Source organism: Oncorhynchus keta, unplaced genomic scaffold (genome assembly GCF_023373465.1).
Source record: "Oncorhynchus keta strain PuntledgeMale-10-30-2019 unplaced genomic scaffold, Oket_V2 Un_scaffold_7924_pilon_pilon, whole genome shotgun sequence".
Classification (NCBI taxonomy): Eukaryota; Metazoa; Chordata; class Actinopteri; order Salmoniformes; family Salmonidae; genus Oncorhynchus; species Oncorhynchus keta.
This window is the reverse complement of record NW_026291001.1, coordinates 77,741-101,081: the sequence shown is the minus strand read 5'-3', so window position 1 is coordinate 101,081 and position 23,341 is coordinate 77,741. Positions and strand designations below refer to the sequence as shown.

General features: G+C 35.7%; 1 protein-coding gene and 1 long non-coding RNA gene across 29 annotated transcripts in view; one reads left to right on the top strand and one right to left on the bottom strand.

Annotated features, from left to right (window-relative positions):
* Positions 1-2,193: 2,193 nt before the first annotated feature.
* LOC118382475 (receptor-type tyrosine-protein phosphatase epsilon-like) overlaps positions 2,194-23,341 on the bottom strand; it is a 67,403-nt gene continuing 46,255 nt past the window's right edge. For 27 of the 28 annotated variants that reach the window (XM_052517439.1, XM_052517441.1, XM_052517463.1 and 24 more), the window contains 10 exons: positions 17,184-17,347; positions 16,776-16,911; positions 16,135-16,284; positions 15,634-15,727; positions 14,101-14,177; positions 9,606-9,740; positions 8,120-8,245; positions 7,214-7,365; positions 5,954-6,089; positions 2,194-4,531 (listed from right to left, as the gene is read on the bottom strand). In XM_052517439.1, the coding sequence (XP_052373399.1) occupies positions 4,457-4,531; positions 5,954-6,089; positions 7,214-7,365; positions 8,120-8,245; positions 9,606-9,740; positions 14,101-14,177; positions 15,634-15,727; positions 16,135-16,284; positions 16,776-16,911; positions 17,184-17,347 (1,245 nt within the window). In that variant the 3' untranslated portion in view covers positions 2,194-4,456. The remainder of the gene's footprint in view (positions 4,532-5,953; positions 6,090-7,213; positions 7,366-8,119; positions 8,246-9,605; positions 9,741-14,100; positions 14,178-15,633; positions 15,728-16,134; positions 16,285-16,775; positions 16,912-17,183; positions 17,348-23,341) is intronic. The other variant, XM_052517440.1, reaches the window with a different exon arrangement.
* Positions 9,755-14,083, top strand: LOC127929549 (uncharacterized). Its single transcript, XR_008135153.1, has 3 exons — positions 9,755-10,129; positions 10,187-10,243; positions 10,294-14,083. It is a non-coding gene; the product is annotated as an uncharacterized LOC127929549 (long non-coding RNA).

The window sequence follows — 23,341 nt, the reverse complement described above, 5'->3', positions numbered from 1 at the left end:
ACTGTATGTAACAGTCCCCTGTATACTGTATGTAACAGTCCCTGTATACTGTATGTAACAGTCCCCTGTATACTGTATGTAACAGTCCCCTGTATACTGTATGTAACAGTCCCCTGTATACTGTATGTAACTCCCCTGTATACTGTATGTAACAGTCCCCTGTATACTGTATACTGTATGTAACAGTCCCCTGTATACTGTATGTAACAGTCAGTCAGTCCCTGTATACTGTATGTAACAGTCCCTGTATACTGTATGTAACAGTCCCCTGTATACTGTATGTAACAGTCCCCTGTATACTGTATGTAACAGTCCCCTGTATACTGTATGTAACAGTCCCCTGTATGTATACTGTATGTAACAGTCCCCTGTATACTGTATGTAACAGTCCCCAGTCCCTGTATACTGTATGTAACAGTCCCCTGTATACTGTATGTAACAGTCCCCTGTATACTGTAACAGTGTATGTAACAGTCCCCTGTATACTGTATGTAACAGTCCCCTGTGTACTGTATGTAACAGTCCCCTGTATACTGTATGTAACAGTCCCCTGTAACTGTATGTAACAGTCCCCTGTATACTGTATGTAACAGTCCCCTGTATACTGTATGTAACAGTCCCCTGTATACTGTATGTAACAGTCCCCTGTATACTGTATGTAACAGTCCCTGTATACTGTATGTAACAGTCCCCTGTAACAGTCCAGTCCCCTGTATACTGTATGTAACAGTCCCCTGTATACTGTATGTAACAGTCCCCTGTATACTGTATGTATACTGTCCAGTCCCCTGTATACTGTATGTAACAGTCCCTGTATACTGTATGTAACAGTCCCCTGTATACGGTATGTAACAGTCCCCTGTATACTGTATGTAACAGTCTCCTGTATGTAACAGTCCCCTGTATACTGTATGTAACAGTCTCCTGTATACTGTATGTAACAGTCCCCTGTATACTGTATGTAACAGTCCCCTGTATACTGTATGTAACAGTCCCCTGTATACTGTATGTAACAGTCCCCTGTATACTGTATGTAACAGTCCCCTGTATACTGTATGTAACAGTCCCCTGTATACTGTAACAGTGTAACATGTAACAGTCCCCTGTATACTGTATGTAACAGTCCCCTGTATACTGTATGTAACAGTCCCCTGTATACTGTATGTAACAGTCCCCTGTATACTGTATGTAACAGTCCCCTGTATACTGTATCCCCTGTAACAGTCAGTCCCTGTATACTGTATGTAACAGTCCCCTGTATACTGTATGTAACAGTCCCCTGTACTGTATGTAACAGTCCCTCTGTATACTGTATGTAACAGTCCCTGTATACTGTATGTAACAGTCCCCTGTATACTGTATGTAACAGTCCCCTGTATACTGTATACTGTATGTAACAGTCCCCTGTATACTGTATGTAACAGTCCCCTGTATACTGTATGTAACAGTCCCCTGTATACTGTATGTAACAGTCCCCTGTATACTGTATGTAACAGTCCCCTGTATACTGTATGTAACAGTCCCCTGTATACTGTATGTAACAGTCCCCTGTATACTGTATGTAACAGTCCCCTGTATACTGTATGTAACAGTCCCCTGTGTACTGTATGTAACAGTCCCCTGTATACTGTATGTAACAGTCCCCTGTATACTGTATGTAAGTCCCCTGTATACTGTATGTAACAGTCCCCTGTATACTGTATGTAACAGTCCCCTGTATACTGTATGTAACAGCCCCCTGTATACTGTATGTAACAGTCCCCTGTATACTGTATGTAACAGTCCCCTGTATACTGTATGTAACAGTCCCCTCTCCAACCTGTATACTGTATGTAACAGTCCCCTGCTCCAACATTTTTATTTCATTTTTACTTAACTGGGAAAGTAAGTTAACAAACAAATTCTTACTTATTACCCCGGACGACGCCGGGCCAATTGTGCGCCGCCCTGTGGGACTCCCAATCACGGCCGGATGTGATGCAGTCTGGATTCGAACCAGGGACTGTAGTGACGCCTCTTGCACTGAGCGACAGTGCCTTAGACCACTATGCCACTTTGAATAGGATATTTCAACTTAACAGTGACATCTACTGGTTCTCATAAATCATAATATAACTGAATAATTATATACCCCTTCTTCACCACTAGATGGCAGTGCTGAATCACATGTAAGTGAATTGACAGGGCAAAAAGTAGGTTTTTCAATGAATTTAATGTTGCAACCTGGCATTTAAAAGACATTGAGAATCCAAGAGAGGGCGACAATGAAAAGCAGAAAACTAAAGATGAAGAGGTGTGACCTGAAAACACCCTCTTTCATCTTCATCAAAGAACAGATCAAAAATAGGCCGAGAGAGAGGGGCCCGAGAGAGAGAGGGGCCCAAGAGAGAGAGAGCCCGAGAGAGAGGGGCCAAGAGAGAGAGAGGAGGCCGAGAGAGAGGGGGCCGAGAGAGAGGGGTCCGAGAGAGAGGCCGAGAGAGAGTAAAGGGAGAGAGAGAGAGAGGCAGAGGTGTTAAGTTGGACCATTCCTCTGGAACAACAACTCACCTCTGACAAAGCATCCATATTCCCAACTATTAAACATCCTTGTTCATTGTGTATCTGACGGGGTTAAAGTTCATCCTCCCGCTGTATCAACATGTTATATAGAAATAGAGGGGTGTGTAAATGTGGGGCTTCTGGGCCCTTGGCATTCAGCTGGACTTATTTCAGATTCCTATACACGGGCGCCCTTATAAAACTGGCATTGAAGCACCACTGGAGTTCATGAGGTAATGGTTTTGGTTGACCCCTGACCTAATCTTTCACAACAATGCAAATGGTGTAAGGCCGTAATGAGGATATGTGTGTTTCATGAGATTAGTGGTAGCCGGTATACTATAACGGCACTGAGGTCTAAATACTAAAGTATGGCATTTACAATAGATATATTATTAACAGATGGAGGATCGTTATTTTAAATGAAACACGCCCATCTTTTGTGCTTTAAAAATTGTTTTTTTTAATATATATTGTGTCGAGATCATATTTCGATGCCCTTTAAGTTAAAATCTTTTAATTAAACACTGAGTGTTGCGTCAGATCAGAACGACTTGTGTTTTTTCATTCTTATAGTCATTTTTGGAAACTGCATCAGCAGACACCTTCCTATCTCGGTCAAATAATACGCGTCACTTCTAAACGATATGGACAGTTCACGAATGCATACATTTAACAAAAAACATTTTTTTTTAAATCCAAACTGCTATTAAAGCAATACACATGAATATACAAATGATGACTGTAACTTTTCAGTTTTAACACATGTCAGAATGTATCTGTGCTATTCCTTGGTGGTATGCTGGGTGATGTACATGTGCTTCAGAATATGTGCCGTGGATTAAAAAAAAAACTGCAGTATGTTTGTATTAGTACTACGGATTTGATTAGTACTACTGATTTGATTAGTACTACTCTGATTAGTACTACTCTGATTAGTACTACTGATTTGATTAGTACTACTCTGATTAGTACTACTGATTTGATTAGTACTACTGATTAGTACTACTACTGGTACCTTGTTATTATATGTGTAGTTGCATGTTGATTTTCTGTAGTGAAGTAGGCTACTACTTCCATCAGGTTAATGAAAACTAATTCTTACAATTCCTCAATATGTTGTTTTAAACTATTATCCTTGACAATAATAATAATAATAATGGCGTAACTTGATATTCAATACTTTGCATATTTTTTTTCTGTGTTCTTGATATTGTGCCTGAAAAAACTTGCATTGTAAAGACCTTAATATATATATATTTTGTTTTAAATAAAAGGATTATTTCCAATTCAATAAAAGATAGATGAGATATCACCTCTAGTCACAGATAGAAGGCATGTCAGAATATCTTACTAATTAATATTCACATAACGTCGTTAGAATGCAATTAAATGGAAGGTCTGCTATCGATACGTAAAACATTTACAATAGGGCCTCTTTTCAAAAGGAAACAAGAACGGCCAAAATAAACACTCTGAAGTCTGAATAAACAAGATGTTTAACAAAAGGAAACAAGAACGGTCAAAATAAACACTCAGTCTGAATAAACAAGATGTTTAAACAAAAGTACAGTATCACACAACAACTAAGACATGTGAATAAAGAGACTCAAAGTTAAAAATAAAATAAAAACACTTGAATTTCATTGCAAAATAATTATTATACATGATGTGAAATATACATTATTAATCTTACATTTTGGCATTTACAAATCTTTGTCCGTTGACGTACAGTATATTACAGCGAGGGGTGGAGTTTTTAGTTACAGTCAGGACAAGTGCATAGCGATATAGAAAAACATTTAAATCCTTCTAAGGACAAAACACAAAGCCTGACCAACCGGTATTTAAAAAAAAAAATTTAAACAACAGCATTTGAACAAAATGAAAAAAAAATGTTTATAAGGCAAATATTTCATCATTTAAAATTGGCATAGTCTGAGAAAATGTCCACAAAGTCTTGTACCACGCGGTAGCAGAAGTCGTATTGTTCCTGGGGAAAGAATTTGAGAACCATCAGGGAGAATTCTAAACACGACTCCGGTATTTAGATTCTAAACACGACTCCGGTATTTAGATTCTAAACACGACTCCGGTATTTAGATTCTAAACACGACTCCGGTATTTAGATTCTAAACACGACTCCGGTATTTAGATTCTAAACACGACTCCGGTATTTACATTCTAAACACGACTCCGGTATTTACATTCTAAACACGACTCCGGTATTTACATTCTAAACACGACTCCGGTATTTACATTCTAAACAAGACTCCGGTATTTAGATTCTAAACAAGACTCCGGTATTTAGATTCTAAACAAGACTCCGGTATTTAGATTCTAAACACGACTCCGGTATTTAGATTCTAAACACGACTCCGGTATTTAGATTCTAAACACGACTCCGGTATTTAGATTCTAAACAAGACTCCGGTATTTAGATTCTAAACATGACTCCGGTATTTAGATTCTAAACACGACTCCGGTATTTAGATTCTAAACACGACTCCGGTATTTAGATTCTAAACACGACTCCGGTATTTAGATTCTAAACACGACTCCGGTATTTAGATTCTAAACACGACTCCGGTATTTAGATTCTAAACACGACTCCGCTATTTAGATTCTAAACACGACTCCGCTATTTAGATTCTAAACACGACTCCGGTATTTAGATTCTAAACACGACTCTGGTATTTAGATTCTAAACACGACTCTGGTATTTAGATTCTAAACACGACTCTGGTATTTAGATTCTAAACACGACTCCGCTATTTAGATTCTAAACACGACTCCGCTATTTAGATTCTAAACACGACTCTGGTATTTAGATTCTAAACACGACTCTGGTATTTAGATTCTAAACACGACTCCGGTATTTAGATTCTAAACACGACTCCGGTATTTAGATTCTAAACACGACTCCGGTATTTAGATTCTAAACACGACTCCGGTATTTACATTCTAAACACGACTCCGGTATTTACATTCTAAACACGACTCCGGTATTTAGATTCTAAACACGACTCCGGTATTTAGATTCTAAACACGACTCCGGTATTTAGATTCTAAACACGACTCCGGTATTTAGATTCTAAACACGACTCCGGTATTTACATTCTAAACACGACTCCGGCATTTACATTCTAAACACGACTCCGGTGAACTAACATGTAAATGCTCACTGAGTCGATGTTTTACGTCCGTTCTGATCGTTTTACTGTAAAGCCAGAGCACCAAAGACAAATGTTCATTCTGTGTTAATTAAACTTAACGGACAATAAATTATTACATGATCTATTAATGGCATTGGGACCCGATAGATACTTGGTCAACTATAATGGGTGCCAAACTATGTTGATTCTTTGGAAATGAAAATAGGTTTATAAATGGTGATCTGTGTCAAAGTCCTCACCACGGTCTGGACCATATGTGGCCTCTGCATCCGTAAACTCTTCACAGTCTGGAAGACGTCCAGTAGGCCCTCAGCCTTGACCCGCTCCAGGATATTGCTCAGTGCAATGAACGTACCTGTTCGCCCTGCACCAGCACTACACAACAAAACATTCAAGAAAAACTGTGACTTTTGGGGTTTTGTGACTGTTGTAATGAGTTGCTATAGTAACAGTAACAGTCTTGCCTAAAGAATGCTCAACAAACTATACAAGTAAAAAGTGTTACCATAGTAACAGTAAATGTGTAATAACGTGTTACCATAGTAACAGTAAATGTGTAATAACGTGTTACCATAGTAACAGTAAATGTGTAATAAAGTGTTACCATAGTAAAAGTAAATGTGTAAAAGTGTTACCATAGTAACAGTAAATGTGTAATAAAGTGTTACCATAGTAACAGTAAATGTGTAAAAGTGTTACCATAGTAACAGTAAATGTGTAATAAAGTGTTACCATAGTAAAAGTAAATGTGTAATAAAGTGTTACCATAGTAACAGTAAATGTGTAAAAGTGTTACCATAGTAACAGTAAATGTGTAATAAAGTGTTACTATAGTAACAGTAAATGTGTAAAAGTGTTACCATAGTAACAGTAAATGTGTAATAAAGTGTTACCATAGTAAAAGTAAATGTGTAATAAAGTGTTACCATAGTAACAGTAAATGTGTAATAAAGTGTTACCATAGTAACAGTAAATGTGTAAAAGTGTTACCATAGTAAAAGTAAATGTGTAATAAAGTGTTACCATAGTAACAGTAAATGTGTAATAAAGTGTTACCAGAGTAACAGTATATGTGTAATAAAGTGTTACCATAGTAACAGTAAATGTGTAATAAAGTGTTACCATAGTAACAGTAAATGTGTAATAAAGTGTTACCAGAGTAACAGTATATGTGTAATAAAGTGTTACCATAGTAACAGTAAATGTGTAAAAGTGTTACCATAGTAAAAGTAAATGTGTAATAAAGTGTTACCATAGTAACAGTAAATGTATAATAAAGTGTTACCATAGTAAAAGTAAATGTGTAATAAAGTGTTACCATAGTAACAGTAAATGTGTAATAAAGTGTTACCATAGCAACAGTAAATGTGTAATAAAGAATTGTTACGAAGTATATTTAAAGTGGTATAAGAGTGTTACTTAGGTAAAAGTGAAGTGTAAAAGTCTTCCCAAAGTAACATATTCCACCACATGGTGATAAGGGTCAGAGTCTTAGCTACCTGCAGTGTACGATGATGGGATGGTTTCCTGACTGCTGTTGCTGTCTCTGCACCGAGGCGATGATGTCGATCATTCCTTTCCCTTCGGCTGGGATCCCGATCTCTGGCCAGCCGTGAAAATGGAAGTGGCGGACCAGACGTGTCAGCTTATCCTGAAACATGCAAACCCAAGTTTGGAAAGATAATGTAGCTGTCAGGATGCTAATTGTAGCAACATGCTAGGTTTGGACAGATCATTTAGCATTGGGAGCTAATTTTAGCAACATGCTAGGTTTGGACAGATAATGTAGCTGTCAGGATGCTAATTGTAGCAACATGCTAGGTGTGGACAGATCATTTAGCATTGGGAGCTAATTTTAGCAACATGCTAGGTTTGGACAGATAATGTAGCTGTCAGGATGCTAATTGTAGCAACATGCTAGGTGTGGACAGATCATTTAGCATTGGGAGCTAATTTTAGCAACATGCTAGTTTTGGACAGATCATTTAGCATTGGGAGCTAATTTTAGCAACATGCTAGGTTTGGACAGATCATTTAGCATTGGGAGCTAATTTTAGCAACATGCTAGGTTTGGACAGATCATTTAGCATTGGGAGCTAATTTTAGCAACATGCTAGGTTTGGACAGATCATTTAGCATTGGGAGCTAATTTTAGCAACATGCTAGGTTTGGACAGATCAGCAATAGATAGTTTTGCAATACGCTACTTTCTCGTGATGACTGTTTACGTCTAATTTGTGTTAAGGGTTACAAGATTAGCAATATGCTAACACGACAAACACTTTATTCCTGTGATTAATCATGGACTCCTCTAGAGGTAAGAAGAAGGTTAATAAGGTTAATGTCTCAATAAACTATTGCTTTTAGGTCCCTCACTACCTCAGGGTATTTCCGTGTAAACTTACTGGGCCGTAGGTGAGTACCAGATCCCGCACACTGAAGCTGTCACACACAGTGGATCCCTTCATCTCTACAGTGTAGTCTCCATAGGTCACTGAGTCCTCTGTGGGCCAGTACTGGAAACACTTGTCCTGCAGGAGACACAGTCAGGAGATTAAGACTGAGTACTGGATGGTATAGTGATTCTATTACCAACAAATAATAGAAGACATGTTCAAGTACAGTAGCCTACTACAATATTACAATAACTCAAATCATGTTAGAACAGTACCCTACTACAATATTACAATAACTCAACACATGGAACAACAGTACCCTACTACAATATTACAATAACTCAAATCATGTTAGAACAGTAGCCTACTACAATATTACAATAACTCAAATCATGTTAGAACAGTACTCTACTACAATATTACAATAACTCAAATCATGTTAGAACAGTACTCTACTACAATATTACAATAACTCAAATCATGTTAGAACAGTAGCCTACTACAATATTACAATAACTCAAATCATGTTAGAACAGTACTCTACTACAATATTACAATAACTCAAATCATGTTAGAACAGTACTCTACTACAATATTACAATAACTCAAATCATGTTAGAACAGTACCCTACTACAATATTACAATAACTCAACACATGGAAGAACAGTACTCTACTACATTATTACAATAACTCAAATCATGTTAGAACAGTAGCCTACTACAATATTACAATAACTCAAATCATGTTAGAACAGTAGCCTACTGCAATATTACAATAACTCAAATCATGTTAGAACAGTAGCCTACTGCAATATTACAATAACTCAAATCATGTTAGAACAGTAGCCTACTGCAATATTACAATAACTCAAATCATGGAAGAACAGTACTCTACTACAATATTACAATAACTCAACACATGGAAGAACAGTACTCTACTACAATATTACAATAACTCAAATCATGTTAGAACAGTACCCTACTACAATATTACAATAACTCAAATCATGTTAGAACAGTACCCTACTACATTATTACAATAACTCAAATCATGTTAGAACAGTAGCCTACTACAATATTACAATAACTCAAATCATGTTAGAACAGTACTCTACTACAATATTACAATAACTAAAATCATGTTAGAACAGTACTCTACTACAATATTAAAATAACTCAAATCATGTTAGAACAGTAGCCTACTACAATATTACAATAACTTAAATCATGTTAGAACAGTACTCTACTACAATATTACAATAACTAAAATCATGTTAGAACAGTACTCTACTACAATATTACAATAACTCAAATCATGTTAGAACAGTACTCTACTACAATATTACAATAGCTCAACACAAAGAGGTCCTAGTTTTGGATCCTTGCTAGCGGTAGACAACTAAGATGCAGTAGTTAGTAAGTCAATAGCATAGAGATATATCATATAATATGAATTGTTTAAATGCTATTTCTTCGATGGAATATCCTTCCTACCTGCTCCCTCTCCTGTAGTTCCGTCAGCATGACGACGGAGTGACACTTCCACTCCCACGCCATCCTCCAGTAGTCCTCTACCGTGTGAGATAAAGGACCCTGGGTCGCTATGAAGTAGTCCTTCTGCCTGTAGCCCTGAGGACACCCCACCACAGTACACAGTACAGGCATTACCACCATGTCAGACAGGTACAACTTCCTGTCCACCACAGTACACAGTACAGGCATTACCACCATGTCAGACAGGTACAACTTCCTGTCCACCACAGTACACAGTGTAGGCATTACCACCATGTCAGACAGGTACAACTTCCTGTCCACCACAGTACACAGTGCAGGCATTACCACCATGTCAGACAGGTACAACTTCCTGTCCACCACAGTGCAGGCATTACCACCATGTCAGACAGGTACAACTTCCTGTCCACCACAGTACACAGTACAGGCATTACCACCATGTCAGACAGGTACAACTTCCTGTCCACCACAGTACACAGTGCAGGCATTACCACTATGTCAGACAGGTACAACTTCCTGTCCACCACAGTACACAGTACAGGCCTTACCACCATGTCAGACAGGTACAACTTCCTGTCCACCACAGTACACAGTACAGGCATTACCACCATGTCAGACAGGTACAACTTCCTGTCCACCACAGTGCAGGCATTACCACCATGTCAGACAGGTACAACTTCCTGTCCACCACAGTACACAGTACAGGCATTACCACCATGTCAGACAGGTACAACTTCCTGTCCACCACAGTACACAGTACAGGCATTACCACCATGTCAGACAGGTACAACTTCCTGTCCACCACAGTACACAGTACAGGCATTACCACCATGTCAGACAGGTACAACTTCCTGTCCACCACAGTACACAGTACAGGCATTACCACCATGTCAGACAGGTACAACTCCCTTGAAACTTTGCAGATTGCAGCGTATGAATATATAATTTAATATACCTCACAAAAAACAAAAACAAACTAACTGTCAATAAATATGACATTGATTCACGTTTACTCATTGATGTAGTAGTGAGTATTGTGACGTTTACTCATTGATGTAGTAGTGAGTATTGTAATGTTTACTCATTGATGTAGTAGTGAGTATTGTAACGTTTACTCATTGATGTAGTAGTGAGTATTGTAACGTTTACTCATTGATGTAGTAGTGAGTATTGTGACGTTTACTCATTGATGTAGTAGTGAGTATTGTAATGTTTACTCATTGATGTAGTAGTGAGTATTGTGACGTTTACTCATTGATGTAGTAGTGAGTATTGTGACGTTTACTCATTGATGTAGTAGTGAGTATTGTAACGTTTACTCATTGATGTAGTAGTGAGTATTGTAACGTTTACTCATTGATGTAGTAGTGAGTATTGTGACGTCTACTCATTGATGTAGTAGTGAGTATTGTGACGTCTACTCATTGATGTAGTAGTGAGTATTGTAACGTTTACTCATTGATGTAGTAGTGAGTATTGTGACGTTTACTCATTGATGTAGTAGTGAGTATTGTAACGTTTACTCATTGATGTAGTAGTGAGTATTGTAACGTTTACTCATTGATGTAGTAGTGAGTATTGTAATGTTTACTCATTGATGTAGTAGTGAGTATTGTGATGTTTACTCATTGATGTAGTAGTGAGTATTGTAACGTTTACTCATTGATGTAGTAGTGAGTATTGTAACGTTTACTCATTGATGTAGTAGTGAGTATTGTGATGTTTACTCATTGATGTAGTAGTGAGTATTGTGATGTTTACTCATTAATGTAGTAGTGAGTATTGTAACGTTTACTCATTGATGTAGTAGTGAGTATTGTAACGTTTACTCATTGATGTAGTAGTGAGTATTGTAATGTTTACTCATTGATGTAGTAGTGAGTATTGTAATGTTTACTCATTGATGTAGTAGTGAGTATTGTGATGTTTACTCATTGATGTAGTAGTGAGTATTGTAACGTTTACTCATTGATGTAGTAGTGAGTATTGTAACGTTTACTCATTGATGTAGTAGTGAGTATTGTGATGTTTACTCATTGATGTAGTAGTGAGTATTGTGATGTTTACTCATTAATGTAGTAGTGAGTATTGTAACGTTTACTCATTGATGTAGTAGTGAGTATTGTAACGTTTACTCATTGATGTAGTAGTGAGTATTGTAATGTTTACTCATTGATGTAGTAGTGAGTATTGTAATGTTTACTCATTAATGTAGTAGTGAGTATTGTAACGTTTACTCATTGATGTAGTAGTGAGTATTGTAACGTTTACTCATTGATGTAGTAGTGAGTATTGTAATGTTTACTCATTGATGTAGTACTGAGTATTGTAATGTTTACTCATTGATGTAGTAGTGAGTATTGTGATGTTTACTCATTGATGTAGTAGTGAGTATTGTAACGTTTACTCATTGATGTAGTAGTGAGTATTGTAACGTTTACTCATTGATGTAGTAGTGAGTATTGTGATGTTTACTCATTGATGTAGTAGTGAGTATTGTGATGTTTACTCATTAATGTAGTAGTGAGTATTGTAACGTTTACTCATTGATGTAGTAGTGAGTATTGTAACGTTTACTCATTGATGTAGTAGTGAGTATTGTAATGTTTACTCATTGATGTAGTAGTGAGTATTGTAATGTTTACTCATTGATGTAGTAGTGAGTATTGTGATGTTTACTCTTTGATGTAGTAGTGAGTATTGTAACGTTTACTCATTGATGTAGTAGTGAGTATTGTGATGTTTACTCATTGATGTAGTAGTGAGTATTGTGATGTTTACTCATTGATGTAGTAGTGAGTATTGTAATGTTTACTCATTGATGTAGTAGTGAGTATTGTAATGTTTACTCATTGATGTAGTAGTGAGTATTGTAACGTTTACTCATTGATGTAGTAGTGAGTATTGTGATGTTTACTCATTGATGTAGTAGTGAGTATTGTAACGTTTACTCATTGATGTAGTAGTGAGTATTGTAATGTTTACTCATTGATGTAGTAGTGAGTATTGTAATGTTTACTCATTGATGTAGTAGTGAGTATTGTGATGTTTACTCATTGATGTAGTAGTGAGTATTGTAACGTCTACTCATTGATGTAGTAGTGAGTATTGTAACGTCTACTCATTGATGTAGTAGTGAGTATTGTGACGTTTACTCATTGATGTAGTAGTGAGTATTGTAACGTTTACTCATTGATGTAGTAGTGAGTATTGTAACGTCTACTCATTGATGTAGTAGTGAGTATTGTAACGTCTACTCATTGATGTAGTAGTGAGTATTGTGACGTTTACTCATTGATGTAGTAGTGAGTATTGTAACGTTTACTCATTGATGTAGTAGTGAGTATTGTAACGTCTACTCATTGATGTAGTAGTGAGTATTGTAACGTTTACTCATTGATGTAGTAGTGAGTATTGTAACGTTTACTCATTGATGTAGTAGTGAGTATTGTGATGTTTACTCATTGATGTAGTAGTGAGTATTGTAATGTTTACTCATTGATGTAGTAGTGAGTATTGTGATGTTTACTCATTGATGTAGTAGTGAGTATTGTGATGTTTACTCATTGATGTAGTAGTGAGTATTGTGATGTTTACTCATTGATGTAGTAGTGTGTATTGTAACGGCTACTCAATGATGTAGTAGTGAGTATTGTAATGTTTACTCATTGATGTAGTAGTGAGTATTGTAACGTTTACTCATTGATGTAGTAGTGAGTATTGTGACGTTTACTCATTGATGTAGTAGTGAGTATTGTAATGTTTACTCATTGATGTAGTAGTGAGTATTGTAATGTTTACTCATTGATGTAGTAGTGAGTATTGTAACGTTTACTCATTGATGTAGTAGTGAGTATTGTAACGTTTACTCATTGATGTAGTAGTGAGTATTGTAATGTTTACTCATTGATGTAGTAGTGAGTATTGTGATGTTTACTCATTGATGTAGTAGTGAGTATTGTAACGTTTACTCATTGATGTAGTAGTGAGTATTGTAATGTTTACTCATTGATGTAGTAGTGAGTATTGTGATGTTTACTCATTGATGTAGTAGTGAGTATTGTAACGTTTACTCATTGATGTAGTAGTGAGTATTGTAACGTTTACTCATTGATGTAGTAGTGAGTATTGTAACGTTTACTCATTGATGTAGTAGTGAGTATTGTAACGTTTACTCATTGATGTAGTAGTGAGTATTGTAACGTTTACTCATTGATGTAGTAGTGAGTATTGTAACGTTTACTCATTGATGTAGTAGTGAGTATTGTAACGTTTACTCATTGATGTAGTAGTGAGTATTGTGATGTTTACTCATTGATGTAGTAGTGAGTATTGTAACGTTTACTCATTGATGTAGTAGTGAGTATTGTAACGTCTACTCATTGATGTAGTAGTGAGTATTGTAACGTTTACTCATTGATGTAGTAGTGAGTATTGTGATGTTTACTCATTGATGTAGTAGTGAGTATATACTTACATCTATAAATGACGCATTGATGTAGTCAGTAAACTCTTGGCCTCTTCTCATGGACATAATCACTCTGTTGAAGTCATCTGAAAAACACAATTCATATTAAAAGGGTGATAACTACAAAGACCGTGTACACAGAGTATATCAATGGCATAACAACTCAATCTACCGATAAAAAACGACCCCCCTTCGTCGTAACTGCAGAATTACGACATGGGTTTGGCGTTTTAATGACGCGGCACTTTGGTTTTGGCCATATTTTTTAGCTGTCAGACAAACTGTGCAAAAAGTGAAGGCCTTTCATTCTGAGCCCTATAGACCCTGGTCAAACGTAGTGCACTAAATAGGGAATAGGGGGCCATAGTAGTGCACTAAATAGGGAATAGGGTGCCATAGTAGTGCACTAAATAGGGAATAGGTGTCACGCCTTGGTCATTGTATTTAGTGTTTTTGGTATATGTTTGGGTAGGCCAGGGTGTGACATGGGTTTATATGTTGTGTTTCGTATTGGGGTTTGTATTAATTGGGATTGTGTATGATTAGGGGTGTGTCTAGTTAGGCTTGGCTGCCTGAGGCGATTCTCAATTTGGAGTCAGGTGATTCTCGTTGTCTCGGATTGGGAACCGTATTTAGGTAGCCTGAGTTTGCGTTGTATTTTGTGGGTGTTTGTTCCTGTCTCTGTGTAGTTTCACCAGATAGGCTGTAATAAGTTTCACGTTCCGTTTGTTGTTTTCGTAGTTCAGTTATTTCATGTACCGTTTTCATTCATTAAAGGCATGAGTAACCTACACGCTGCATTTCGGTCTGACTCTCTACATTCAACAGACGAACGTCGTTACAATAGGGGGCCATAGTAGTGCACTAAATAGGGAATAGGGTGCCATAGTAGTGCACTAAATAGGGAATAGGGTGCCATAGTAGTGCACTAAATAGTGAATAGGGTGCCATAGTAGTGCACTAAATAGGGAATAGGGTGCCATTTGCGATGCAATTAAAAGGCTCCTCCAGATCCATTTCCCAAACACTATTTGTAAGATGAGAGACAAAACGCATCACTGAACCTAAAGAACAGCAAAAACAATGAGTGTTTTATGAGATAAAACAACACGACGCCTGACTAAAAGATCTCTCCATGTCAGTCCCACGCATCAAGGTTTAAAATATATGAATACCAAATATGAAAAGGTGGTTTAGGTTCGGGTTAAGGTTTGGGATAGGGTCAAAAATAATGATGAAATGATGAAATATCAATAAATAAATATATGAATAGCAAATATGAAGAAAAAGCATATACAATGAATTTCTCTGGTTAATTCTGCATGAATGCAATTTAGGTGAGCGAACCAAGGGAATAAGGGATTTGATAATATCTCTCGTTTCGTTCTAAAAAGGGGGGTAGGGTTATGAACACAATATAATCTGTGGGTAACAATCTGTCACAAGTTAAAGAATAACCGCATGACGTAATGTAGAGTTACTGGTCTCTGAGGGGAAAACAGATCTCATTCAGTTTGTTGTAACTTTTCCGGCATTCCTTACATGGAATAATCTGGAGCACTCTGTTCTTCTTCATGTTGGCAGGGAGATTTCCCATCCTCATGTTCTCCTTCATTATCCGCATGTTGGTCAGTTTCTGGATGATAAAGGGGGGGGGGGGACAGGAAAGTGTCAGGGTGTAAATGTACACATAGATGACTTAATATTTTTTACCTTTATTTAACTAGGCAAGTCAATTAAGAACTTTTTTTTTTTTACAATGGCGGCCTATCCCCCCACCCGGACAAACCCTCCCCTGGGCCAATTGTGCGCCGCCCTATGGGACTCCAGATCACGGCTGGGTTGTGACACAACCGCTGAGCCACTCGGGGGGCCCAAAAATAAGAGCAATGCAAATTAACATAGAATAATTTATACCCGATGTCCACAATTGCTATTATAAGCATACACAGACTTTCAGAGATTCTAAGCTGCATGTAGCAATGGGCTCTATCTTATAAACTACAACCCTGTCAGAGAAGAGAGAGGACCCCTGGCTCTCACTTTGAACTCTTCCTCCAGGCCGACCCTGTCGAAGGGGGCATGGGTGTTGTGGAGTTTGTGCAGGTGTCCTTCCAGAGATGACACATCCAGTTCTGTGTCTCCGTACAGGTAGTATTCCAACAGGGCCTGGTAGATGAACGAGTACTGAATCTGGAGGCCACAGAGGAAGACAAACAGATATTTAGAGCACGAGAACAGTAAGAATGAAAGTCCATACACTTTGATAATTGATTCCAAATGAAGAAGCTGAAGAAGAAGCTGAAGAAGCAGAAGAAGCAGAAGGAGAAAAAGGAGAAGAAGAAGAAGAAGAAGAAGGAGAAAAAGGAGAAGAAGAAGAAGAAGAAGCAGAAGAAGCAGAAAAAGGAGAAGAAGAAGAAGCAGAAAAGGGAGAAGAAGAAGAAGCAGAAAAGGGAGAAGAAGAAGATGAATCAGATGAGATCAAGTGTGGTGTTCCACAGGGATATATTCTTGGACCTCTATTATTTTCTAGTTTACATGACAAATACATATTTAGAACACTGTAGTAGTAGGAAGGACAATGCTTACTTTTGGACAGTTGCTAGTCCCTAGTACTAAGAGAAACATAGACTGATGCATTGCATGAAATAGTGTTGTGACCCTGTTGTTTTGAGCCAACTCACGTCTGTCTGTACAAGCTGCGAGCGCTGGTCTCTTATCTTGGACACAAAACCAAAGACGTCAATCTTCTGCTCTCGGTGCATCATGTCAATCACGCCGTCAATCACAATGAAGGTCCCTGTCCTTCCCACACCAGCACTGCCGAGACAAAGGACAGAGAAGGCCAAGGAGTCATCTGAGAATCATAGCATGATTCTACACCTGCATTGCTTGCTGTTTGGGGGTTTTAGGCTGGGTTTCTGTACAGCACTTTGAGATATCAGCTGATGTACGAAGGGCTATATAAATACATTTGATTTGAGTTAGATCTCTCTCTTCCTAAAGACAGGTGGGGAAGTAACCTTCAGGTTACTATATACAGTACAATAGTTGAAATGTGCCTAAAAGACTACATCCCCAGTATAAAGTACCTGCAGTGAACCACGATGGGCCCAGCGAAGGAGGAGTTGACCGTCTTGACTTTCTTGAGGAACTTGAGCATGCCGATGGGGGAAAAGGGCACCCCAAAATCAGGCCAGCTGGTGAAGTGGAGCTGGGTGACCAGCCTGGAGGGCTTGGTGCCGTCGCTGGCCTGCTACAGGAGACGACACACAGAGCAGACATACAGAGTCATTACTATACCAAGGTACTACATAGAGTCATTACTATAAACCAGATACTACATAGAGTCATTACTATACCACATACTACGTAGAGCCAGATACTATGTAGAGTCATTACTATACCAAATACTACATAGAGTCATTACTATAAACCAGATACTATAGAGTCATTACTATACTAGATACTACATAGAGTCATTACTATACCATATACTACATAGAGTCATTACTATAAACCACATACTACATTACTATAGAGTCATTACTATATCAGATACTACATAGAGCCAGATACTATGTAGAGTCATTACTATAACAAATACTACATAGAGTCATTACTATGGCAGATACTACAGAGAGTCATTACTATAAACCAGATACTACATAGAGTCATTACTATAAACCAGATACTACATTACTATAGAGTCATTACTATAACAAATACTACATAGAGTCATTACTATGGCAGATACTACAGAGAGTCATTACTATAAACCAGATACTACAGAGAGTCATTACTATAAACCAGATACTACAGAGAGTCATTACTATAAACCAGATACTACATAGAGCCAGATACTACATAGAGTCATTACTATAAACCAGATACTACATAGAGTCATTACTATAAACCAGATACTACATTACTATAGAGTCATTACTATAAACCAGATACTACATAGAGTCATTACTATAAACTAGATACTACATAGAGTCATTACTATAAACCACATACTACATAGAGTCATTACTATAAACCAGATACTACAATACTATAGAGTCATTACTATAAACCAGATACTACATAGAGTCATTACTATAAACCAGATACTACAATACTATAGAGTCATTACTATAAACCAGATACTACATAGAGTCATTACTATAAACTAGATACTACATAGAGTCATTACTATAAACCAGATACTACATTACTATAGAATCATTACTATAAACCAGATACTACATAGAGTCATTACTATAAACCAGATACTACATTACTATAGAATCATTACTATAAACCAGATACTACATAGAGTCATTACTATAAACCAGATATTACATTACTATAGAGTCATTACTATAAACCAGACACTACATTACTATAGAGTCATTACTATAAACCAGATACTACATAGAGTCATTACTATAAACCAGACACTACATTACTATAGAGTCATTACTATAAACCAGATACTACATAGAGTCATTACTATAAACCAGACACTACATTACTATAGAGTCATTACTATAAACCAGATACTACATAGAGTCATTGCTATAAACCAGATACTACATTACTATAGAGTCATTACTATAAACCAGACACTACATAGAGTCATTACTATAAACCAGACACTACATTACTATAGAGTCATTACTATAAACCAGATACTACATTACTATAGAGTCATTACTATAAACCAGATACTACATAGAGTCATTACTATAAACCAGAAACAACATTACTATAGAGTCATTACTATAAACCAGATACTACATTACTATAGAGTCATTACTATAAACCAGATACTACATAGAGTCATTACTATAAACCAGACACTACATTACTATAGAGTCATTACTATAAACCAGATACTACATAGAGTCATTACTATACTAGATACTACATAGAGTCATTACTATAAACCAGACACTACATTACTATAGAGTCATTACTATAAACCAGACACTACATTACTATAGAGTCATTACTATAAACCAGACACTACATTACTATAGAGTCATTACTATAAACCAGATACTACATAGAGTCATTACTATAAACCAGATACTACATTACTATAGAATCATTACTATAAACCAGATACTACATTACTATAGAGTCATTACTATAAACCAGATACTACATAGAGTCATTACTATAAACCAGACACTACATTACTATAGAGTCATTACTATAAACCAGACACTACATTACTATAGAGTCATTACTATAAACCAGACACTACATAGAGTCATTACTATAAACCAGATACTACAGAGAGTCATTACTATAAACCAGATACTACATAGAGTCATTACTATAAACCAGATACTACGTAGAGTCATTACTATAAACCAGACACTACATTACTATAGAGTCATTACTATAAACCAGATACTACATATAGTCATTACTATAAACCAGATACTACATAGAGTCATTACTATAAACCAGATACTACAGAGAGTCATTACTATAAACCAGATACTACATAGAGTCATTACTATAAACCAGATACTACGTAGAGTCATTACTATAAACCAGACACTACATTACTATAGAGTCATTACTATAAACCAGATACTACAGAGAGTCATTACTATAAACCAGATACTACAGAGAGTCATTACTATAAACCAGATACTACATAGAGTCATTACTATAAACCAGATACTACGTAGAGTCATTACTATAAACCAGACACTACATTACTATAGAGTCATTACTATAAACCAGATACTACATAGAGTCATTACTATAAACCAGATACTACATAGAGTCATTACTATAAACCAGATACTACATAGAGTCATTACTATAAACCAGACACTACATATAGTCATTACTATAAACCAGATACTACATTACTATAGAATCATTACTATAAACCAGACACTACATAGAGTCATTACTATAAACCAGATACTACATAGAGTCATTACTATAAACCAGATACTACATAGAGTCATTACTATAAACCAGATACTACATTACTATAGAATCATTACTATACTAGATACTACATAGAGTCATTACTATAAACCAGACACTACATTACTATAGAGTCATTACTATAAACCAGACACTACATTACTATAGAGTCATTACTATAAACCAGATACTACATAGAGTCATTACTATAAACCAGATATTACATTACTATAGAGTCATTACTATAAACCAGACACTACATTACTATAGAGTCATTACTATAAACCAGATACTACATAGAGTCATTACTATAAACCAGACACTACATTACTATAGAGTCATTACTATAAACCAGATACTACATAGAGTCATTACTATAAACCAGATACTACATTACTATAGAGTCATTACTATAAACAAATACTACATAGAGTCATTACTATGAGATACTACAGAGAGTCATTACTATAAACCAGATACTACATAGAGTCATTACTATAAACCAGATACTACATTACTATAGAGTCATTACTATAAACCAGATACTACATAGAGTCATTACTATAAACCAGATACTACATTACTATAGAGTCATTACTATAAACCAGATACTACATAGAGTCATTACTATAAACCAGATACTACATAGAGTCATTACTATAAACCAGATACTACATAGAGTCATTACTATAAACCAGATACTACATACTATAGAGTCATTACTATAAACCAGATACTACATAGAGTCATTACTATAAACCAGATACTACATTACTATAGAGTCATTACTATAAACCAGATACTACATAGAGTCATTACTATAAACTAGATACTACATAGAGTCATTACTATAAACCAGATACTACATTACTATAGAGTCATTACTATAAACCAGATACTACATAGAGTCATTACTATAAACCAGATACTACATTACTATAGAGTCATTACTATAAACCAGATACTACATAGAGTCATTACTATAAACCAGATATTACATTACTATAGAGTCATTACTATAAACCAGACACTACATTACTATAGAGTCATTACTATAAACCAGATACTACATAGAGTCATTACTATAAACCAGACACTACATTACTATAGAGTCATTACTATAAACCAGATACTACATAGAGTCATTACTATAAACCAGACACTACATTACTATAGAGTCATTACTATAAACCAGATACTACATAGAGTCATTACTATAAACCAGATACTACATTACTATAGAGTCATTACTATAAACCAGACACTACATAGAGTCATTACTATAAACCAGACACTACATTACTATAGAGTCATTACTATAAACCAGATACTACATTACTATAGAGTCATTACTATAAACCAGATACTACATAGAGTCATTACTATAAACCAGAAACTACATTACTATAGAGTCATTACTATAAACCAGATACTACATTACTATAGAGTCATTACTATAAACCAGATACTACATAGAGTCATTACTATAAACCAGACACTACATTACTATAGAGTCATTACTATAAACCAGATACTACATAGAGTCATTACTATACTAGATACTACATAGAGTCATTACTATAAACCAGACACTACATTACTATAGAGTCATTACTATAAACCAGACACTACATTACTATAGAGTCATTACTATAAACCAGACACTACATTACTATAGAGTCATTACTATAAACCAGATACTACATAGAGTCATTACTATAAACCAGATACTACATTACTATAGAATCATTACTATAAACCAGATACTACATTACTATAGAGTCATTACTATAAACCAGATACTACATAGAGTCATTACTATAAACCAGACACTACATTACTATAGAGTCATTACTATAAACCAGACACTACATTACTATAGAGTCATTACTATAAACCAGACACTACATAGAGTCATTACTATAAACCAGATACTACAGAGAGTCATTACTATAAACCAGATACTACATACTATAGAGTCATTACTATAAACCAGATACTACGAGAGTCATTACTATAAACCAGACACTACATTACTATAGAGTCATTACTATAAACCAGATACTACATATAGTCATTACTATAAACCAGATACTACATAGAGTCATTACTATAAACCAGATACTACAGAGAGTCATTACTATAAACCAGATACTACATAGAGTCATTACTATAAACCAGATACTACGTAGAGTCATTACTATAAACCAGACACTACATTACTATAGAGTCATTACTATAAACCAGATACTACAGAGAGTCATTACTATAAACCAGATACTACAGAGAGTCATTACTATAAACCAGATACTACATAGAGTCATTACTATAAACCAGATACTACGTAGAGTCATTACTATAAACCAGACACTACATTACTAGAGAGTCATTACTATAAACCAGATACTACATAGAGTCATTACTATAAACCAGATACTACATAGAGTCATTACTATAAACCAGATACTACATAGAGTCATTACTATAAACCAGACACTACATATAGTCATTACTATAAACCAGATACTACATTACTATAGAATCATTACTATAAACCAGACACTACATAGAGTCATTACTATAAACCAGATACTACATAGAGTCATTACTATAAACCAGATACTACATAGAGTCATTACTATAAACCAGATACTACATTACTATAGAATCATTACTATACTAGATACTACATAGAGTCATTACTATAAACCAGACACTACATTACTATAGAGTCATTACTATAAACCAGACACTACATTACTATAGAGTCATTACTATAAACCAGATACTACATAGAGTCATTACTATAAACCAGATATTACATTACTATAGAGTCATTACTATAAACCAGACACTACATTACTATAGAGTCATTACTATAAACCAGATACTACATAGAGTCATTACTATAAACCAGACACTACATTACTATAGAGTCATTACTATAAACCAGATACTACATAGAGTCATTACTATAAACCAGACACTACATTACTATAGAGTCATTACTATAAACCAGATACTACATAGAGTCATTACTATAAACCAGATACTACATTACTATAGAGTCATTACTATAAACCAGACACTACATAGAGTCATTACTATAAACCAGACACTACATTACTATAGAGTCATTACTATAAACCAGATACTACATTACTATAGAGTCATTACTATAAACCAGATACTACATAGAGTCATTACTATAAACCAGAAACAACATTACTATAGAGTCATTACTATAAACCAGATACTACATTACTATAGAGTCATTACTATAAACCAGATACTACATAGAGTCATT